At 38.4% G+C, this 21,582-nt stretch overlaps 1 protein-coding gene across 1 annotated transcript; it reads left to right on the top strand.

Annotated features, from left to right (window-relative positions):
* The first annotated feature begins 10,946 nt into the window (after positions 1-10,946).
* Positions 10,947-19,153, top strand: LOC139962752 (scavenger receptor cysteine-rich domain-containing group B protein-like). Its single transcript, XM_071963044.1, has 8 exons — positions 10,947-11,165; positions 12,073-12,387; positions 13,485-13,838; positions 14,370-14,687; positions 15,111-15,431; positions 16,154-16,483; positions 17,075-17,389; positions 18,128-19,153. The coding sequence occupies exons 1-8, from the start codon at positions 11,087-11,089 to the stop codon at positions 18,628-18,630; spliced, it is 2,535 nt and encodes an 844-aa protein (XP_071819145.1). The 5' UTR covers positions 10,947-11,086; the 3' UTR covers positions 18,631-19,153.
* The last annotated feature ends 2,429 nt before the right edge of the window (positions 19,154-21,582 follow it).

The raw sequence follows: 21,582 nt of genomic DNA, 5'->3' as shown, positions 1-21,582 counted from the left end.
TAGCTATTACTCGTAGTGTACTCGCAAAGACGTTTTTGAGTGTAGTAAGGGCAGTGGCGGAGCTAGGGGTATTGGTCAGGGGGGCAAGAATGGTCTGTAGGGGCGCTTTCGACACTATCTAAGCGGAGCGCCACCACAGGTTGGCGCGGAGCGTACAGAAAATTTTTGAGTAAAGTTACTCCCTAGATTGCAGGAAATGACCCTTTTCGGGCCTTGCTAATTTGCAGATAAACGGAGAATAAATAGGTGTCGTCGCCATTTTGTCGGAAAATTACACCAACAGAATATGACAAATGTCAATAGGTATATGAGAGCGCAATAAAATAGTCAATAATCGCGAATAAGTTAAAAGTAGTGAAAAGCTGAAAAGGGCGCCAGCAGTAAGTTGAGTCCGTCAGGAGGGGGGGGGGGATCCGCCCCCTGACTGTATATATGGACGCTCCGCCACTAAGTAAGGGGATGTTGGAGAACTGGCTGAAATGAGGCAAGTCATTGGCCTAAGACGAAGTTGTGTTACGCTTACCGGTACTCACACTAACTGCTTCCACTTTTCACGGGGCGTGAAGACGCGGTTGGGGTGACAATGTGGTCTATAGCCAGGGGACGGTCCGAGGGACCAGAGTCCCCCAGCAATTACTTAAATTATTACACCTATATAGTATACGTGTGCATCGGACAGATCGACAAGTATGCATTGAAAAATGGGCAGATGCACGTTTCGGAGCCTTGGTAAATATTGGGGGGGCTTATCATGCATTTGCCCCCTCAACTTTTTCATTGGGGGGGCTGAGCCCCCCCAAGCCCCCCCCCGGTTCCGCCGCCACTGTGTATAACATCATGGGAGTGACCAAGACCATAATAACCGTAAGTGTTTTTGGAGTCCCAATGTACATTACCGATGATGAAATCTCCGTAAAACTGGAAGAATACGGATGTAGACTAAGATCCCCATGGGTACGTAAATATTACGAAGACTACCCCAACATAGAAAATGGCATCAGATACGTTAGACTCGAATTACCAAACAGTGTAAAGTCTCTACCGTACGCAATCACTATAGAGGGAACTCACTTAAGATTAAAGCACAATGGACAATCACGGGTGTGTAATCTCTGCTTATCAGATGATCACATAATGCGAGAGTGCCTACAATACACGTGTAGAGAGTGCGGTCAACAAGGGCATTCAACAGAGCCGTATATAGAGAGAGTTTGGCCAACTGGCGATTTGTGACGTCACACGCAAACCATGGGCATCAAAATAGGTCCAGTTGTCGTTACCAGTTGCGCGAAGCACGAAAAACACCACACACAAACTCAATAGCACAGCAGCTGAACCCATTACGAATAAACGAAGCGACTCAGATTTTGGCAGGCATACGGGGGAACGGAATGCTTAACAGGTAAGTAATTAGAGTAATCGTAAGGTAATGACATTTATGTTTATCTTCACACCGCAAATTAATATAAAACTAGCTGAAAACCTGTCATTCCACTTGTTGATTTTACGCCTCATCCATACGATGCTACGCTAGATCACAGACGCACAACTACAACATTAGGCCTACAGTGTTACTACTATTAGATCCTACAATTTCAGTTGGCCTACGCATATATACCTTTTTCTAATAGGGTTGTGAATGAATGAAATGGTTTGCCTGCGAAAGTTGTACTTGAAGGTCGTGTGAATAGGTTAAAGAATGCTTTGGACAAGAACTTGTAATCAGCTATGATTTTTTTGTGTCTTCAGTTCTTTTCCTTCTCCCACAGGGTCCTTGATGGGGACTTGATTGTCTCTCCTGGTCCTATTTTCTACTACTTTAGTGTAGGAGTAAGCAGTAGTTGGGAGCCCATGGACTAATTTAAGACTGGTATTGTAGTGCAGGATTTTCATGGTCGTCCCAGACGACTAGAAATTACGTCCGACTACCAAATCTTTCAAACTGTTGTGTGCTTGGTAGTCCTTCGGACAACCAAAAAAAAGAAGGCTTTGAAGAATTATTGAGCCTAATTATATTTTATTAGAATCGAAAGGCAATTCAATTAAATAGTTTTTGAATAACCCCCAAACCTTACATAAATTATATAAAAACATGGGCGATATATTAAATTTACAACATAATTAGCAAATATCAGAAAACTAATAAAGTTGCCTAACATATGTTTGTGATAATATACCCAGAAAACAAATAAGACTTGTGGCTTAATGTCAGTGCAATGCATTTTGAACAGTGTTGTAACAACAGTCGATCAGACACTGACAGTCTATAGAGTGAAATTGCATTGCTGGACGTACGCACTTGAGCTGTACAGTAGTAAACAATCTAAATCCTACCTACTTGAAACGATAAATTATTTATCATTCTAGTTGGTAGGATTTATATTGTTTATCATAAACAATACTGTTTGTATGCGGCGCACATGTAGCGTCGTTACAGGCAATTTGGATATATCACGTTAACACATGCATGCTGTGAACATATGTTAAACCTAAAAATTTCATGATAATTATTTATTGTAGGCCTTTAGTAATTTCTAGAGAGCAATATCACAGACAAGTCAGTCAATGTCACATGCAAAACCTTGAAACCCAAATAATACAGTACTTGTATAAACCCATAATGCAGTTGAACCGTATAAACCCTTCTAGAAAGTGGTCTGATCATTAAATACTGTCCAGTAACATTAATCAATACACTTAAGATATCGCACAGTTCTGTGATTGGCCGTGAGTGTATATAGTATAACCTGACACAGGGTGGGAAACACCGGCAATGAAATGAAACGTGTATGAGACGGTTTGCAATTAATGAGGTTGCTGACGTCACACACAAATAGACATTGTTCTTCGTTTATAGGAACTGCCATTAGTACTCTCAACAAGAACTTCACAAGGTAGGGGGGGGGTGGCTGTTCCATTTAATTGTGCTGTTGGAGCTAGTTAGTGTATATTTTGTTTAGACTGCATTTAACTGTTGTATATTATCATTGTTTTTTGGGGGGGATTTTGAATCATTCATTGTATCAATGTTCTTTATATTTTGTATCATTCATTGTATTGCTCACTGCAGATACATAATTTCCTTCTGGAATTCAATAAGGTTGACTTGCTTACTTACATATTTTCTTACTTAAAGTCTCTTTGAAAATTGTCTTTCTTCTAACTGTAAAGTTTCAATACTTGTATGTGCATAGGCTAGATAAGGTTGCATACAATACTTACAGTACAGTAATTAATGTTTAGGCTGTGCTATATTGCATAGATCTACAATAGGAATGAATGATGCTCAGTAAAACTTTTCAATCAAGTGATAGAAATGTCAGTTAGCTTCTAAAGAAGATCCTGCTATGATCAAAACATCAGGGCAACTTACTTTTACACAAGTGAAACACTTACTTAACTAGAATGTTGAGCATAAAGCATTTGTGACCAGCTGAAGACATCTGCTCGCCAGTGATGACCTGTTGTGCATATTAGTTGAGCCTCCCACTATACCAAACATATTATACAAAAAATATAGTTTAACAAGTTAACCTTCTGTAATATACCAACATTAAGAAGTTAAAGACCATATACAGTGTTGATATCTGCAGTGGACAGAAAAACAAAAGAGAGGGGACAGAGTTCTATCCTTGTGATGGGACATTGTACTGTTTGATTGTAGACATCACAATTGACCTTACTCTAAATTATGTCTTAGCTAGCTGATGGCAAAAAATTGTATGATCTGTGGAATAAAATGTATTATAATATTATCTGTGTGGAAAATTTCACATGTTATATGTTGCATTGAGACAGTATTCTTACTGTATATGCTAGCTATTAACGTACAATGTTACTTTACTCTCTTTATTAGTTTCCTCATTGCCATACTCTTGCTTCCCAGTTCTCCACCTGACCTTTGATTTTGGATTTCTTTTTTCACTTCAGCCCTCAGTTTCTTGCAAACTATATGGAGGCGCACATTGAGAAACCGTGATAGGAGCTTTCCCTGGATGTTGTGACAATCTGGGAATTGAAATTCAGCAGTTGTCAAATCCACAGCAGAGGTAATCTGTTTCTTGGTGTTAACCATGGAAAGAAGGTCGTCACTACTGAACTTTCTGAACATCTTTTCAGCTGCCAAAATGTACTGGAATGCTTGCTCTGTTGGGTGAACTAAACAACCCTCTTTGTACTCTTTTAGAATGGTCAGCTTAGCTGGAACCGGCAATGATGGTGTAGTGGATTTGACAGTACCTAGACAGCCTGGACAATATTTGTCATTTCTTTGTAGCCGTGTGATGCAGTACCCAACAAGGTAGTAGAGGCTATTCATCTCATCAGCAGACAATTGAAGTGTGGATCCTTCTTGATTCAAGATCACATCAGGGATGTCAGAATCATTCTCAATAGATGGAGTGGTGTCAGCATTGAACTCTGCAAGGAATTCATTATCATCCTCTTGATAGTTCCCAGCTTGGGGAGACTTGAGAAACTGAGCTACAGTGATTATGCGTAATGCATATCTGAATTCAAGTGGTGAGGGAACTGGATTCTTCATCCGCACACTACTAAATAAATTTTCCAGGCAGTCTTGTGTGAAGCGCGAGGTAAGAAGAAATTTATGATCTTGTTCAAGGATCTCTTCTTGAATGTCAAGGATTGATTGTGTTGACAGAATCACTCCTGTCTGGACTGGCTTCCATGCTCCCTTGTTACCAATTTTGATGACTTTGAATATCTTGATCATATTTGTCAAGCATTCAATAGCTGCTTTGTGTTGAACTGGGTTAACTTTACTCAAGGCCATGACCGGATGACGACTCGACATCAGGTTGAACCATCTGTTACAGAGCTCCAAAAACCAGGCAGTTGTCAAAACATCCTTTGGGTGACCCTCACACTCAACCAGGTACCGCAAAGCAGAAGCAACAGAATTGCTGAAAAAATTAAGTGCCTGTGAAACCTTCATCTTCTCAAAGTGGGAAGGTGTTAGTGTGGCCTCTGTCAATTTGGGAGCTAGCTTCAAGTCTTTGTTTTCTTGAAAGCTAAGAAGATCTTTCAGGGGTTTCACACTAACCTCTGTACTTGACAATCCATTGGTATTTGCCAGCTCAGAAGGAAGCCAGATTTTCTGTGCATTAACCAATGCTGACTTAAGATTTTTGAGGATGTGTGGTACATCTGCAAGGAAGTACAGGAAACGGTTTGAGTTGCATGGATGTGGAATCTTGTTGACAGTCTGGCAGTCTTTTCCACAGATTATTCCAAAGCTTCTCCACATTGCCCTATTCATACTTCCCATGTCACTGGTGACTGCAAGAACGTGAAGTCCTATATTATGAGCTTTTTCAATGATAGCTGTTATGATGGGCTTAGCTGCTGCCCCATCATATGAAGAGCCAGTGAAATGGTAAGCAACAACCTGTTTCCATCGTGTTGTTACACCACTTAGCATGAAAACCAGTCCATGTGAAGCAATGCCATCATGTCCTGGAAGTGTGACATTGCCGAGAATGTGACCGCTACTGTTGTCGAACTCAATGCTTGGTGTAATAGACATTTCATCTAGTGTCAAACAACATTCTCTCTCCTGATCCTTCATTGGTTTAACTTTAATCTCCAGCTTCTTGAATACCTCATCCAGGATACCAGGCTCAAATATGACACTTTGCATCTTTCTTCTAAGTGTACGCAGTGAAGGTAATGGTTGATGCTGTTTTTGAAGTAACTCGTAACCGGTAGGCCCACAAGCAAAATGAATTTGGAGAGCTTTCTTTATTGTGGCATTGCTCCACTTGCATCCTCGTGTGCTCTTTCTGCTGAGTGCATTTAACTGATCAGGGTTAAACACTTTAACAAAGGCAAGTTCTTGCGCTCTTTTACATTTGCCTATTGCCTTCTTTTCTCTCCTTACCTTCCGAAGTGCCTTCTGTGTTTGGAGAAAACGGTTATTTAAGGACCTTTTGGCATACCTCAGTTGCGCTAAATGTATTGCAGCTGATAACGGATGAGCATCTATTTCTCTTTTCTCATCACCTTTGGTAGTGCTATTGCCACATTGGGAAGTCTTCTGAATTTTATGCACTGAAATGTAAACAGAAATGTAACTCTTTATAGAAGAATATTTTAGGCCACTGTACTGTAAGTGGGTATTGTTAACAGACCTGTATAAAATTACAGAAAAAATGATGTGCAATGATTGATTGTTTTTATTACATTTCTACAATAGCAAAGATATTAACGACACTCAGATGACGTGAAGAGTATTTTCCACACATGAACCTTACATTGAAGGGAAAAACAAGCAAAATTGTAGGAATCTAACCAAGCACCCATCAAGGGGAGTTTTTTTGTACAATTATTGGAAATTGTGACCTACTGATGTGACAGATAGGGCAGTAGATAACCTTGTAAATGAGCATTGTCATTTAATTCATTGTATCTAATGTTTGCAAATTTAAAGTTGCATTCTGCCATTTGTAAGATTTCTGTCTCATTAATGGAGAATAAATACTTCTTAAATATACTGCATCAGTTTTGTCACTTGATCACTGCTAGTGTGTGAGCTAAACAGCTTAATTATGTGCGTAATACAAACATGCAAATCCCCAGTTTTTAAACTGTTGCCTATATGTACATTACTTTCAAGAAAATCAGCTCAATATTATTATCCAATCATGATTTGATGCTATCCTTGAGTCCATTATTCAGATGATGAGGCAAGATTCCCTTCCACTCTCCATGATGTAAGTAAAACCTTATATCTTAACCAACTGCCACTGAGAGTCCATTTGAAAGTCTCAGACCCACAAGTGTATTGATTAAAACAAAACTTTAATGCTGTGATTGCAGAAACTGGATTTCAGTCTAAGAGTCACTCACCGGGTTCATCTTTATCACAGTCTGCTAACTGTGGCTTATTATGTGATAGGCAAGCATATGGGTGGTCAATGAGCACCATTTGCTTTCGCGATTCCAAGTGAACCTCTTCAAGTACCGTGCTTTTTTCATTTGGAGCTCTTCGCCTTTTGGGGTTAGGCCTGTGCTGGAAAATTGTTGGCACAGCTCCTTTTATCAATTTCTTCTTCCCAGTAGCTGGATCCTTTTTTAATTGTTCTTCTTCAAAGTGAGCCTATAAACCACAAGCAAATGATGCACATTTTTGGCATAAGTTCATGGGCGGACATTTCCTACAATGTTAGACAACTTACAAGCTGGTACCCTGTATTATCATCTCAGCATAGAGATACACTGAGCCAAATGTCAAAAATTAAACTTAAACCCAGGCTATGCATCGAAGACGAAAACATTAGGTCTAACTAACGTAAGCCTAATAAGGCTATGCTAACAATTAACATTTCAAACCAAGACGATACACCAATATTAACAAAGCCCATTGGCACTTTTCTATACTGGGTCTAGGTAATTAGGCCTGAATGTTTACACAACCTACAATGAAGTAGCTAATGAGTGTAGGCCCTAGGCCTTACTAGTTTAGGCCTAGACTATTTTGTTTGTAGGCCTAATCGGGCCCATACTGTGCAATAATATTTAATGTTCAATCACAGTAGTAGTAATAATAGCGAGATTGGACCAGGCTTAACTTAGACTTAGGGCCTGGCGTTTATGCCTAGGCTACCCTTTTGCATTATACATTTTAGGCTAGGCATATCCTAGGCCTAAGTTACCAGGGATTAAGACTGTCATGTATATAATTAGGACACCTGGCATATTGAAAGCGACTTTAGTGGTTCGTAAAAACGATAGAAAGCCATGAATGTATTTAAAATTTATCAAACCGATTTGAACGTGAAAGTATCGTGTTTCTTACGTAACTCTTAACTAAGTTTTATTATAGGGCCAATAGGCATAACTAATGTACCTCACAGAGTTTGGTTTTGTTGCCACTAGATCTCCAGCTTGTTCTTCCTACTTTCGCTTCCCAAATTCTTCTTCTTTGAAGGTCAGTCGGAAAGCCAAACAAATGCACCCCATGTTCTGTCCTATTGCTACATCCCCAGGCGGCACAACAAGGCATTTTTGTGAGAAATTTGTACTTTTTACGTGTTCACGACGATCGTTTATACACTGTAAGTATGGGTGTCGTCTGCTATGAAGTTTTCAAGTGGACCTATTTTACCGCCCTGTGTGGGCGTTGTCCCTCTCGACCAATCCAAACTGGTTACATGGTTGGCCAAACTCTCTCTATATACGGCTCTGGCATTCAAGGAACCGCTGCCCTGAAATCCTCTGTTACAAATGCAACAAGCTGGGCCACACGAGTTACCACTGCGATGAAAAGGACGACACGGAAACAATGGATGAGGACACAGAAATCGAGAACCCAATTGACAAGCCAACGACTTACGAGGACACAGAGAAACCAACGACTTATGAAGCACAGGAAAGTGAATCTAGACCTGCGAATACTGGGGTATTAACAAAAGATAAAGATGAGGAATGTATTAGTGACCTGAAAGAGAGAAGTCGGCAGTCTTCTAACCTGACTAAAGTTCAGCCGATAACGGAGAGCGAATTAAATCAACAAGTCGGCGCAAAGATAAAGCGAACCCTATATCGAATGACGGAGCAGACTGGATAGTCGTAAAAAAGAATAGCACAAAACAGCAACAGAGGAAGAACATCCCCAGGCCCAACGCCGTCACAACCACCAGGCGATATCACACAAGGGAAAGGGAACGAACAAAACCAAAATAAGATTTATATTCTCCTACTTACCAATTTTAATGTTATCACTAATGGCGTCACCTATACTCCACGATATTAACGGTCTCAGGGAAAATAATGTCTCGTGTAAATACCATAACATAGACTCTTATTACAATCTGCCCCCTCATCACGGTATATCACTGTACCACCACAACAGTCGTAGCCTAAACAATAAGTTTGACGATATCAACACTTTCATTTCTGTATTTAATAATGACTTTACGGTAATTGGATTCACAGAAACCTGGTTCAATGATAATTTTTCTCCCCTCATAAAATTGGATAATTACAAACTTGTTGAAAAACATCGTAACAATAAACGGGGCGGTGGAGTCTGTCTATTTGTACACAAAGATATAAGTTTTATTTGTAGACCAGACCTATCAATTTTTAATAATTCTATAGAATCTCTATTTATAGAGGCTACTAACATAAATTCAAAAGATAAATTTCTTATCGGCATAGTCTACAGGCCACCTAATGGTTCTTTAGATGAGTTTAATGTTAATCTGGAAAATATTTTTAATATCATTTCGAATAAAAACTGTAAAACCTACATATTGGGAGATTATAATATTGATTTAACGAATGCAATCAAACCAACTACGTTTTTAAATATTCTCTATTCGAACGGATTCATCCCTACAATAAGTGTCCCAACTCGTATTAGTAGCATTACTACAAGCCTGATAGATAACATCATTACAAACGATGATTCTACGATTACTTCAGGGGTTCTCATCACTGATATAAGTGACCATTTTCCGATATTTCTAAAAGTGGTAGGGAAGAAAATCAGATCTAACAACACCATCTATAGACGTAATTACAATACTAACAACATAAGGGGTTTACTTCTGAAATAAGGGACACATCTTGGAATAATGTTTTAAACGAAAATGATGTCAATTCTGCTTATAATACCTTTTTTAATTATTTCAGTTCAACTTATAATAATTGTTTTCCTATTCGCCAAATCAATCATAAACAGCGTCGTAGAAAGAAACACCCATGGATTACGAATGGTATTTTGACTTCCATTAAAAGGAAGCACAAACTTTACAGACGTCAGTTAAAGTCTCCTACAGTTATGTACAAGTCTATGTATACAACGTATCGTAATAAGCTTAATCAAGTAATCAGACTTTCGAAAAAGCTCTATTTTGACAATAAATTTAATGAGAGCAGAAATAACACAAACCATACATGGCGTACTATTAATGAAATGTTGCACAATAACTGTAAAGAATCATCATATCCATGATGTTTTCAAAGATGCATGGTGACCAAGAAACCAGTGATGAAAATATCATTGCGAATAACTTCAACAATTTCTATGTAAATCTTGGACCATCGCTTGCTAGTAAAATAAATAACAAAGGTAAATCACATAAAACCATCTGTGATAACAATAGTCATTCAATATTCACATTCCCAGTCACTGAAGAAGAACTAATTAAAATTGCAACTTCCAACTTGAAACCCAATAAAGCAGCAGGATATGATGATTTCAAACCTGGTATTATAAAATATGTTATTCCTTTTATTGCTAAGCCTTTGACCCATATATGTAATTTATCATTTAACACTGGCGTATTCCCAGATAAACTTAAAACGGCAAAGGTCATACCAATCTATAAAAAGGGAGATTCAAATGTATATGAGAATTATCGACCGATTTCATTGCTTTCCTGTTTTTCTAAAATCATAGAACGACTTATGTTCAATCGCATATTTAATTTTCTTAACCAATATAATATTCTCTGTAAAGAACAGTACGGCTTTCGACCCGAACATTCTACTGAACTAGCTTTGGCAGATGCACTTAAAGAGTAAAAAGTCAGTCACATCCTTTAAGAAGTGGTTTTGTATGTAATTATGTATGTATGTATGTATGTAATTACTATATATATATATTGAACATTTAATTTGTACTTATATCTATGTATGTATTCATACACATAAATACATATATTGTTTTTTTTTTCTTTTCTTTCTTCAGGGAGTCTTCCACATTGTTAAGCTTTTAAGCTTTATGGAAGACTTCCCTCCACTTTGTACTTTTGTGGCAAACAAATAAACAAATATTTACTATCGCAGTCCAAAAATGTCAATCTTTTTTCTTTTATGTAATTCAATCTTTTCACGGCATACATGACCATTGATCGATTCCGTGCACTATGGAAGGAGTGTCAGTTCAAAGTCTGAAAAAGCATACAACGCACTAGTCATACCTTGATTGTCGATAAAAGCAGCCATAATAACACTTAACACACGTATAGTACGTATATACGTATATTCATAACAACACAGAGAACCAGCCTAAGATATATCCTGGTGTTTCGTTAAGGCGTTAGCTTTACTATATGTCATGATGGATACCTTGAGAAGTGTATCGTTTGTATTATTTGGAATACTCATATTGAGTTGTGATGTCGTATCTGGACAAGGTAACAAATGCATTCTTCATTTGTAAATGATTATTATTTGCTTTTTAAATGGAGAGAGCGGGGAAAATGTTCACGACATTAATATGAATAGTAAAAGCCCTAAGAAGGAATCGTAGCCATGTATAATCATATATCACTTCCCACTAATTTCTCGATCAATACCCTCTGCTTACTCAGTGTATGATGTAGCCTGTTCTTAAAAGCAGGTCTTAAATCAAAGAGCTTAGGCTAATCTAGAGCAGGCGTTATCATATTGTATAATTAGTGGAATTGTCGTTGTCCGGCTGTTAATTCTTGGAACATATTATGGTGTGTCTCAGTGTTGAACGACCAAGGAATCCATATTTTATATAATTTGTTGGCTTCAGTAATAAACCTGTCATTCTCTCAATGGATATGATCCTTCAGTTTTCTTTATGAGGTGAAAGGTTCTTGGTCTTCTTGGAAGGTTTATGGTGGTTTTTTCTATCATTTTCGTTCATTATGCGTATTCATTTCACTGACACTTTTTAAGGCATCAACATTGCAAAACGAATGTCTGAGCGTTCAGTTATGGCTAGAAAAGACACCAAATAAAGTTAATTTAGTTCTTAAACACCGATGTCATCTATATGAACTAACCAATATCAACAACTAAAGGAATCACAAGCGTTCTTCAACTACAGTTGTTATGAGCCTTAAGTCATATGGTCTGGAGGGATATATAGTGACAAAATGGCATAAGCGTGCGATCTCTTATATACACTCCTAGATATGACTAAGACACCAACTACTGAACAGAATAAAACATGGTCATAACAGCTAGTCATTCCACCAAGAGAAAATATACAAACATTCTTTGCAAACATATTTTTTTCTCTCGAATAACCAAGAATACGTGTATGATCATGCTATCATTTGTTCTCAGCTGATGGACAAATTCGCCTTCTTAATGGTGGTTACTACTACGGGAGAGTGGAAATCTACCATGATGGACAATGGGGAACAGTATGTGACGACAGTTGGGACATTCTTGACGCCAACGTTGTTTGTCGTCAATTAGGCTTTCCATCAGCCGTCGCTGCTCATAGCTCAGCTTACTATGGACAGGGAACAGGACTCATTTTGCTCGATGAAGTTGAATGCGAAGGTTACGAGACACGACTGGAGTACTGCCCCAGTGGAGGATGGTATATGCACAATTGTGGCCACGGGGAGGATGCTGGTGTAGAATGTTTAAACGGTAAACTATTTATACACATCCAATGCTGATTTACTGTTAAGAGTGACCGACACAATGATATTAGACAGTTTGGCTATTAGGATAGTATACGGTAGCAGTCAGTGCAACGCCACCACTTAAGAACCTAATATAACATAATAGTTGCTTGTTGCGGTATTTTGTGGGTGTTTGGTGCGTTTCCTGCATGGTAAAGTGAGACTAGTTTCAGGAAAAGCAATTCAAATAAACTAAGTAGTTTAGTGTAGTTTCTTTGATTTGATTTTATTGGAAGGTTGGGGTGGGCTTAACTCTCATCCCAGAATAAAGGAACATTCTTACCTATAAATCATGACGCTGTTTACGGTTTCAGCAAGACATGTCGGTTGTATGTGTAATGTTCTATGTAAACGTATTTCCAAATTTAACAATGTTCTTATCCACTTACTGTTATCTGTGACTAGCTAATCCCCGACATGTAATATAGAGGGATATGATAGTGTACTCTATCAATAATTTGTGCAAGAATTATACTAAACTTGCTGCCCACCTCAGAAACCTTGTGGCACTGAACTGAACTGAATTTGGTAGATTAATGAGTATAGGTGGGCACAACGAGGTAACACATTTATATAGATTGTACGTATGGTGTATGGATTGTATGATGTCAGACTTTGTTACACCTTATCAATTAATGTAACACACACAATTTCACGTGAAAAAGACTCCTTAACTGTCAGCCCTATATAGCTGTGAAATTTAGTAAGTAGGTACGGACCTTACTCCTGCCTTACTTCCTACCCATTCTTATGACGTTTTCAGAAGGTCCCTTAGTTGCAATCTAGTGTTTATTTGTAAACAACGCTTGACGCAGGCACGTCTTCGTCGGCTGTGCAATTTGTTAGTATTTGAAACAGACTATTCAAATGATATATTTATGTATTTAAGTATGTATTACTAATTGTTTAGGCGCAACATCATACTTTCCCTCCGAGTATTTTTTTTTTATCGGGGAGGGGTGGGAACAGTAGAGTTGACACTTCATGGTTTGCTTTTGAATGTAAATTTTTAACCTCAATGATCTTCGTTATCATTGATGCTTTTCACTTTTCCCTCGGCAGATTTTTACATGACATCTCCATTTCCCTGGGGAATCGACGGTGACGTCAGACTGATGGGAGGATCAAGGTCAAATGAGGGACGTGTGGAGATTTATTATTATGGGACATGGTACACGGTCTGTGATGATTCCTGGGATAACGCAGACGCCACGGTAGTTTGTCGACAACTTGGATACTTTGACCCTGCCCAGGCAGTGGGTGGTGCTTACTTTGGTTTTGGGTTCGGTGATATACTTCTAGATGACGTAGAATGCTATGGATGGGAATCGACATTATTAGACTGTCCTAATGCAGGTTTGTTCCAACACAACTGTTGGAACTCACAAGAAGCTGGAGTAATATGTGGAAGTGAAGGCAAGTGAATATTGTAAAATAGCTATGTGTGAACTGTGATGACTGGAGGATGTACGTAATTTTATTATAAATGTCATTATGCCAAAACCGAGAACATGGCGTGTGAACGGAATGTTATCTTTCAGTTTGTATTACTTTTCATCGTATGAACAACTGGAGTTGATATGCGCAACTACACTGTAGTAGTACTTAGATATATATATATATATATATATATATATATATATATATATATATATATATATATATATATATATAAACTATTTGCTTTATATTAATGCATTGTTTAATGTTTATAACAATTGACAAGAAGTGGTAAATTGATTTGAAAACCTGTTACTTGAGAAATGATTTAGGTTTACCATGTGAATAGGCTACTTCTGTGTTGAAAGAACGATTTGGTTTTTTTTTCACCGGCACAAAATTGCAAGGGGAATCTAGTTATAAACTAATCGGCAAATTGATCAATGTCCGTAACATACACATGATTGTGATGAATAAATTAGTAGTTTTTTCTCCTTGCCGAATCAGAATATGGTAGAGTTCGACTGGTTGGCGGATCTGTACCAACTGAAGGCAGAGTTGAGATTTTCAACAACAATGAATGGGGAACGATTTGTGACGATCTTTGGCAACGAGAAGATGCTGAGGTCATCTGCAGGCAGTTAGGATATAGTGACGTGGATGAATACTTTCTCGACCAGTCTTACTTTGGTGAAGGATATGGTCCAATAATGGAACGACTGAGTTGTGATGGAGATGAAGCTCACTGGCAGCAGTGCTCATATAGTGGGTGGAACACACCTTACTGTGAACACTATGAAGACGTGGGTGTAAGATGTCTTGCAGGTACGTTTTCAGCGTTGTCTTTCAAAGTGAGCTAACACTGTAAATCGACAGCCACTCGTGATATGTGAGACATATTCCATTCGGCTGCCCCCAACCCCCCCCCCACCCTCATATGCATACGAGGCTGCTTAGCGTTGTAAAATAACTGCATTTCAGGCCAACCACTATACTGTTCAAGATCAAACTAATTTAGGCGTGAAACGTTGAATACCGTGAAAATTAGATTTGGTAGGAAGAGAACAAACTATGGACGGTCTTGTTTTAATTTCCATGTACGTGAAAGTTGTCAAAGATTGTTTAAAGGAATTGCTTTTCAGTTCATAAATGATACTGCCATGAAGATCAATCTTTATAAAGTAATATTTATCTCTAAATTTTACATTTTGATCAGTGTTATGATAATAACTCATCATTTATCAATAGGTGTTGAAGGGGATGTCCGCCTGAGAAATGGATACTCTAGTAATTCTGGAAGAGTGGAAGTTTATTACCTAGGAGAATGGGGAACCATTTGTGATGACTATTGGTCCTATGGAGATGCCGCCGTCATATGTCGCCAGCTGGGATATAGTGGTGTCGATACCTATTACAATGGAGCACGGTTCGGTCAAGGATCTGGGCCAATACTGGGGAGTATTAGTTGCGTCGGAACAGAATGGTACTGGCAAGATTGCTATTTCAGTAATTGGGCAACTTCCAGCTGTAGCCACAGTCAGGATGCTGCACTCACGTGCTCTACTCTTGGTATGTTAACATAAGCTATACTAATTTCAAAGGATAATTCTTTAACTTTTCTAGAAAACCCTTTTTGTCTTTCCATTAGTGGTCGCTTCCCTATATCACTGTCTATAGGAAGAACGGTACACATGCAGCCAATTCAATTTCCAATGTGTGTAGGGAGTTATTTAATTAACGTTTACGTAAAACATCTTATCTTAATTGATGAACGGTATGCAAAAATGTAAACAAGTAAGTATATAGCTTTAGGCAGCTATTTGGTCTTAAGAAATTGTATGTCAAAGAATCAGTTGGGATCCTGCGATATACCAAAGGACATTATGAGACGCAGCAGGGGTACAACATCTACAGACTCATGAAAAAAAAGTATATGAGGATCCGATAAACTATGGGATGAATAATAGATATTCACATTTTCTGTTCTTCAGGAAGGGTGATTAGTCCAAAAAAGAAATAATTCCCCAGAGACAAAATTTGCCGCGGAGCCCATTATGTTCACGACGCCTTTGTTAATGCGACCAATAAACATTTACATATTCATTGAAAGCTTGGATATTTAAATATCCAATGATAACTTAAAACATTTTTAGAAGTCACATGAAGATGTTATACTTGTGTTTCATGGGACTTCATTGTTCAGGGACATATACCCAACACATAATTTCAAGTTTCCTTCGGAAGTCATTAATTATAGCATAATTAAAAGATATCGTTTTCTTTATCAAAAGAATCTCCTATCGATGGCAGCTTAAGACTTGTAGAAGGTTTCTCGGAACAATCTGGACGTATTGAAATCTATCACTATGGAGAATGGGGTACAATATGTGATGACGGTTGGGAAAGGAACGACGCACACGTTGCATGCAGACAACTTGGGTACCCTACTGTTGACAGCTATGGTGGTAACGCCAAATATAGCGAGGGTTCTGGTCCTATTATGTTGGACGACGTTTCATGTGATGGGTCGGAACATATGCTAACCCAATGCAGTAACAGTGGTTGGTATAAGCATAATTGCAATCATGGAGAAGACGCATGGGTGAATTGTCAAATTCCAGGTTAGATCAGCTGTCGTTTCAATCTTTTTATGGTTTTAAAACTCTTGAAGTGTGTTGTACATTGTTTTTGCTTGGCTGTCTATGTTTGTCCACCGTTCTCACTAACCTATCTCATCTAGTCTTTGTTTGGTCATTGTACAACATTATGATGTCCAAAAGTATTACGCTTAATGATGATTTAAGTTACAATATTTCAGGATTGCATTTCATTCGTTCGTTGTCTGCATTATGTATGCAGTGTGACTTCATCGTGAATTACATTTTATTGTATGTATATATATATATATATAACATGTATGTGTGCATGTGTGTGTGTGTACGTGTGTATGTATGTATATATGTATGCACATTAGATCCTCCTGCAAGCAGGAACTCGCGAAGAAGCCTCATTGGCTTATCAAAGCCGCCAGCTGACCGAAGTCAGTCTCTTAGATTCATACTTTAACGTCCATGATTATGAATTGTTAATTCTGTAACTGGACGACATACATTAATCTGGGAGCGATTCGAACCGGGGACCTTATGATTGAAAGGCACCGGCGTTAACCACTGGGCTAACACTCCAAGTTGTCATTTTTGTTTTTCTCATAGTTACATATTACCCCCGTCTGGTAGCTGGCAATAATTGGTACGAAGGTAGGGTAGAAGTCTGGGATGGATCTCGGTGGGAGAGATTATGCACAGAAAACTTTAACGTGAATGAGGCGTCAACAGTCTGTAAACAGATTGGTTTTTCCGATTATGAAGAAATCTACTATAATGATCAGTTTGGAATTGGCAACTCTCCACCTTCCGACGTAAGCTTCTCCTGTGCATATGATGACTACGAGCTCAGAAACTGTTACACATCTGACGTTACATATGGAAGCTATTGTGCAAGTGCGGCTGTTCGATGTAAAGTTAGCAGTAAGTTATATTATTATCAGCCTATATATGAAACAAACTAGTACCGTTTAACTATATCAACATAGGAGTTAATCGAGCTCAGCATGCTAATCATTGCTAATGGTGTAAATGGACATTTTCCGAAGATGTAGCACTTCGTCACAGATGTAGCCAGGGATGGGGATAGAGCATTTCTTTAGACCGAGAGATTTTTAATGAATATAATATCACATATAAATTGGAGTCAATGCTTTTACGTCGTTTTTTCCCAGACCTTTCTACATATACGTTGATGTCTGCATATACTTACTAGTGTATGCCAATCAGTAACCAGAGCAGGCCTATAGATACTGGGATATTCCGGTTCTGCGAATGAACGCTCTTGAACATGTGCAGTTTAAAATATCCATTATACATAACCTAAATTGTGCAATATAGATGTTTAATTCATATCTAATTACCTCTCTATACTACGACGCGCACATGAATATGTCAACTGTTCAATATTCAATTGCTAAGATTTTCATTTCCATCAAATACTTTTAGTCAATAACATCCTTTACTTTTAGTCAATCACACATCAATTAAAACATATCATCGCGTAAGTTCGGTAAATCGTTGTATTATGTAACTGCTCTCAACAAAAAGATAATGTATTTGTAGTTTGTTATTACATGTTTACACGAACAAACTGATTGATTAACTACTCAATGCATGAAACGTTAAATAACAAATTTCCTTTTTTTTTCTTCTTCTTAGAAACCTCATTACAAACCGGTGCCATCGCTGGGATCGTGATAGTCTGTGTATTTTTAGCAGTCTTTATCGGCATAGGCCTTGTAGTCTCCTATCGGTTATCTAAGAAGAACAAACGAAGAGCTCGTACTCAACCAAACATTGCTGTAATAAGCGGAGTCGATAATCTTGCTGGACCACCCGCACCCCAGCACAATTGGAGTAACTTTGCAGCACCGCCCAGTTATAATAACGTGGTTAATAGCCCTGTTTATTACCCACAGCATGTAGGAGTGGTCCCACCAATACAAGGAATGTACCCTCCTCAATCAAACCCAGAAACGTTCAACCCCCAACAAGCTCCGACGGTTCATCCACCGGACTCTCTCGTCCCATACCCAGTCGAAACCTCTTCTGTAACAACACAACCAGCCAACCCTTCCCAAGTGCAGGCAGGCCAACTTCCATCCGACAATGTTCATTTAATGCTGTCCTCACAAAACCAGCCATTAACCCAGAGTACCTGAGTAATGCAGTCTGATGATCCACTCTACCACACCATTCAACCAACTACTCCTCAGAGGAATTGACGTTCACCATGTAGAATTTCGAACGATTTCCTTTTACCATATATTACTCTGAAAGTATACACATTAGTATCATTCAATCAAAATACTCGCTGGCTCCTTTTGCAATAATTTGAAGAAGTACACGAGTTGAAAAGTATTTTGTCTTTATGATCAATCGCCTTAACTTCTCTGTATAATAAGGAAAGAAAGGAGGAATATTGTTGACAAACTTAAAGTGAAAATTGCAAAACTGCAGAACGTGAAGAATTAAGATCACCAGGGATAATCACATGCCAAAGTTGTTGATATTGAAACTATCATTAGCATTCCAAAGATGATGGTGTTTTCAAACACGATTGTAAACAAAACGAAAATGAAGAAAATATCCCCAATATGATAACTGTTACTTTAAAATATTGCCTATACTTATCATTTGTCACTTTTTATCTTTTGTAATTGATTATAAAATTGTAGAACTTGATCTCAATGAATTTCTCATTTATTTTATACAGCATTATAGTTTAAAGCCATGTGAGAAGTGAACGTCAAGTATAAGTTGTGTGTCTAGTGGTAGTGAATAAATTTAACTATATATTATGTTTACATTAAAAATACACAAAATGTTCCCGTGAATTGAAGTGACTTACGATTAGGTGTCAATCAATGATCTACCGTCAGTTATCGCAGAACAATGCACGAACAGGCGTATAGCTCAAACGATACACTCAGCCTTCGGCATCGTGCATCCAGCGGTAGGGTTATAACCTCGGTAAGTGCAGACCGTTTTTTAATCCTGTCCATCCATACAAAGTGCTAAACAAACACTAATATTCATTTCAGAATGTTAAAATGTTTAATACAAACTTTGAAAGAAAACTAATCAACAAGTCTTTCGAAATGATTCTCCGTCGTTCTTTACTTTTAGAGTAATGAAAAGTCTCAACAATAAAATGCGCAAAAAACAAAACAAACAAGAATGGCGATAACCGGGCAAAACATTGAACAACGTCTGTATACAGCATAAAGATATGACGTAAGTGCATACTGCGCCTGCGTACAGTTGGCAAGGCAACACGAACCGTTGTGTTCATGCCAAGACGAACAGCGATACAATGAATGGAACAACGGTCATTGACGTGTACTACTGCCCATGTACTGCTATATACTGTGTTAAGCAGTGTTACCAGCGTTAGCGTTTTTACACTAAATTTAGCGTTTTTAGACTTTTCCGTCTGGTGTTCTAGCGTACGTTTTTCAAAATTGGCCAAATCTAGCGCTCTTTTGCCCGAAATTGATGGTTCACGAAAACATTGCACGTATCCGAAACATTCGAGGTGAAATTACCGCTTGGCAACACACTGAACCTATTTATATGTTACTTTTACACAATGTTATCGCGGTCGATATATTTATTATGCGGAACGGAGCTGGTCAACGTACTGAGACGAGAATCGTTTCTTGCAGTTAAATTGCGTCTGAATTTAGTTGTAATTTTGTTGATTCTACAGTTGTTTTGTTATGATTCTGAGCCATTATGACTTGAAATTTGTTAAAATAATCATAAAACTGTCTATCATATAAATAATAAATAGGCTGCATTACATATCTTCATGAAAATCTATATCTAGCGTTTTCTGGGGTTTTACTTTTGCAAATCTAGCGTTTTTTGACATTTGCCGCTGGTAACGCTGGTGCTAAGCTATATCAGTGCTCGTGCCTTAAACCAGGGAATTGTTATGGAACAACTCCTTGCTTAAACACATGTGAAGAATTCCATCAAGAAAGTTCTTCAACAAACAGTTAACGTTTGTAGTACAATGGCTATACATAATTGTACAGACCGAAATAGTTGTGAACAAGGGCATGACACAATACTGACGTTTATTGTTCCTTGAAACGTGCATTTCTTGAATGCATTTGCTGTTCTATTCCCGATCAGTTACGTTGGGCCTAGACCGATACCAGGCATCCAAACCGTCTGATACTATTACTAACGCTAAGCCTTCTTTGGTTTCGATGGCCGCTTAAAGGGTGTGAAGACTCGCGCAAGAAGAAACGTCTAATACCGGTAATCTGACCTAGTTTCGAATGAGGTGTAACGAAAATGTTAGACACCACCATCGATCCCAGAAAATACACGCACAGCTTGCTACCGTCGGTAATTAGACACTAGTGTACAGTCAGTACATACAGCTGCGGTCAACACCCACAGCACAGTGTACAAACGAGACAGCGATGGACATCTCAGGTCCAGCTAAAGAAAAAACAAGGTATCACGTTTCATTACTGTCTGTATTTTGTAGCGACACGAACAAAACGTCACTTGCAAGCAATGGAAAGTTAACTTTTTCAGATGGCCGCACGGGGTTTGGGGCGAGTCTTCAATGCCTTTAATGCAATAATAATAATAATAATAATAATCATAACATTAACACCAGTTGAGGTTATTGTTGTTGCTCGCACCCATAATTTTGCCAAAGGGTGTTTACACCGACGGGCTTGTTGTCATATCATACTTGATCTGATTCGTCTGTACATGTGTTGAATTAGCTTATCTAGCTAGCTGGGATAAGGATTAAGCTTGTCGTGATTGTTTTATGTTTTGCAACTTACAGTCATGAGTATACCGTGCATAATCCATAGGTTACTGCATGGTCAGCTGACAACAACGAGCCAATCAGATTCAAGCATGTTTTAACAAGTGTCGTAGCGCCCTAAAGTTTGAAGTCCAAACCAAGGCCGAGCGGTGACGGGGTACACGGGCAAAAGGATGTCACTCGAATCCAGGATGGTGGTGGTGGGGGTGGGGGGGGGGTCGCTACTTAATGTATGGGGAGTGCTTGAGCTCTTAAGTAATTAACGGCACATGACAACAAAAAGAAGGGACATAACCATTTTCTAAAGTTGAGA

This window comes from Apostichopus japonicus, chromosome 21 (assembly GCF_037975245.1).
Source record: "Apostichopus japonicus isolate 1M-3 chromosome 21, ASM3797524v1, whole genome shotgun sequence".
NCBI lineage: Eukaryota > Metazoa > Echinodermata > Holothuroidea > Aspidochirotida > Stichopodidae > Apostichopus > Apostichopus japonicus.
This window is presented reverse-complemented; position numbering and strand designations above follow the sequence as displayed.

Coding starts and splice junctions, on each gene's coding strand:
- LOC139962752 (XM_071963044.1), top strand. CDS start 11,087: ATGATGGATACCTTGAGAAGTGTATCGTTTGTATTATTTGGAATACTC. Junction 11,166..12,072: donor TGATGTCGTATCTGGACAAG/GTAACAAATGCA, acceptor ATTTGTTCTCAG/CTGATGGACAAATTCGCCTT. Junction 17,390..18,127: donor TGTTCGATGTAAAGTTAGCA/GTAAGTTATATT, acceptor TCTTCTTCTTAG/AAACCTCATTACAAACCGGT.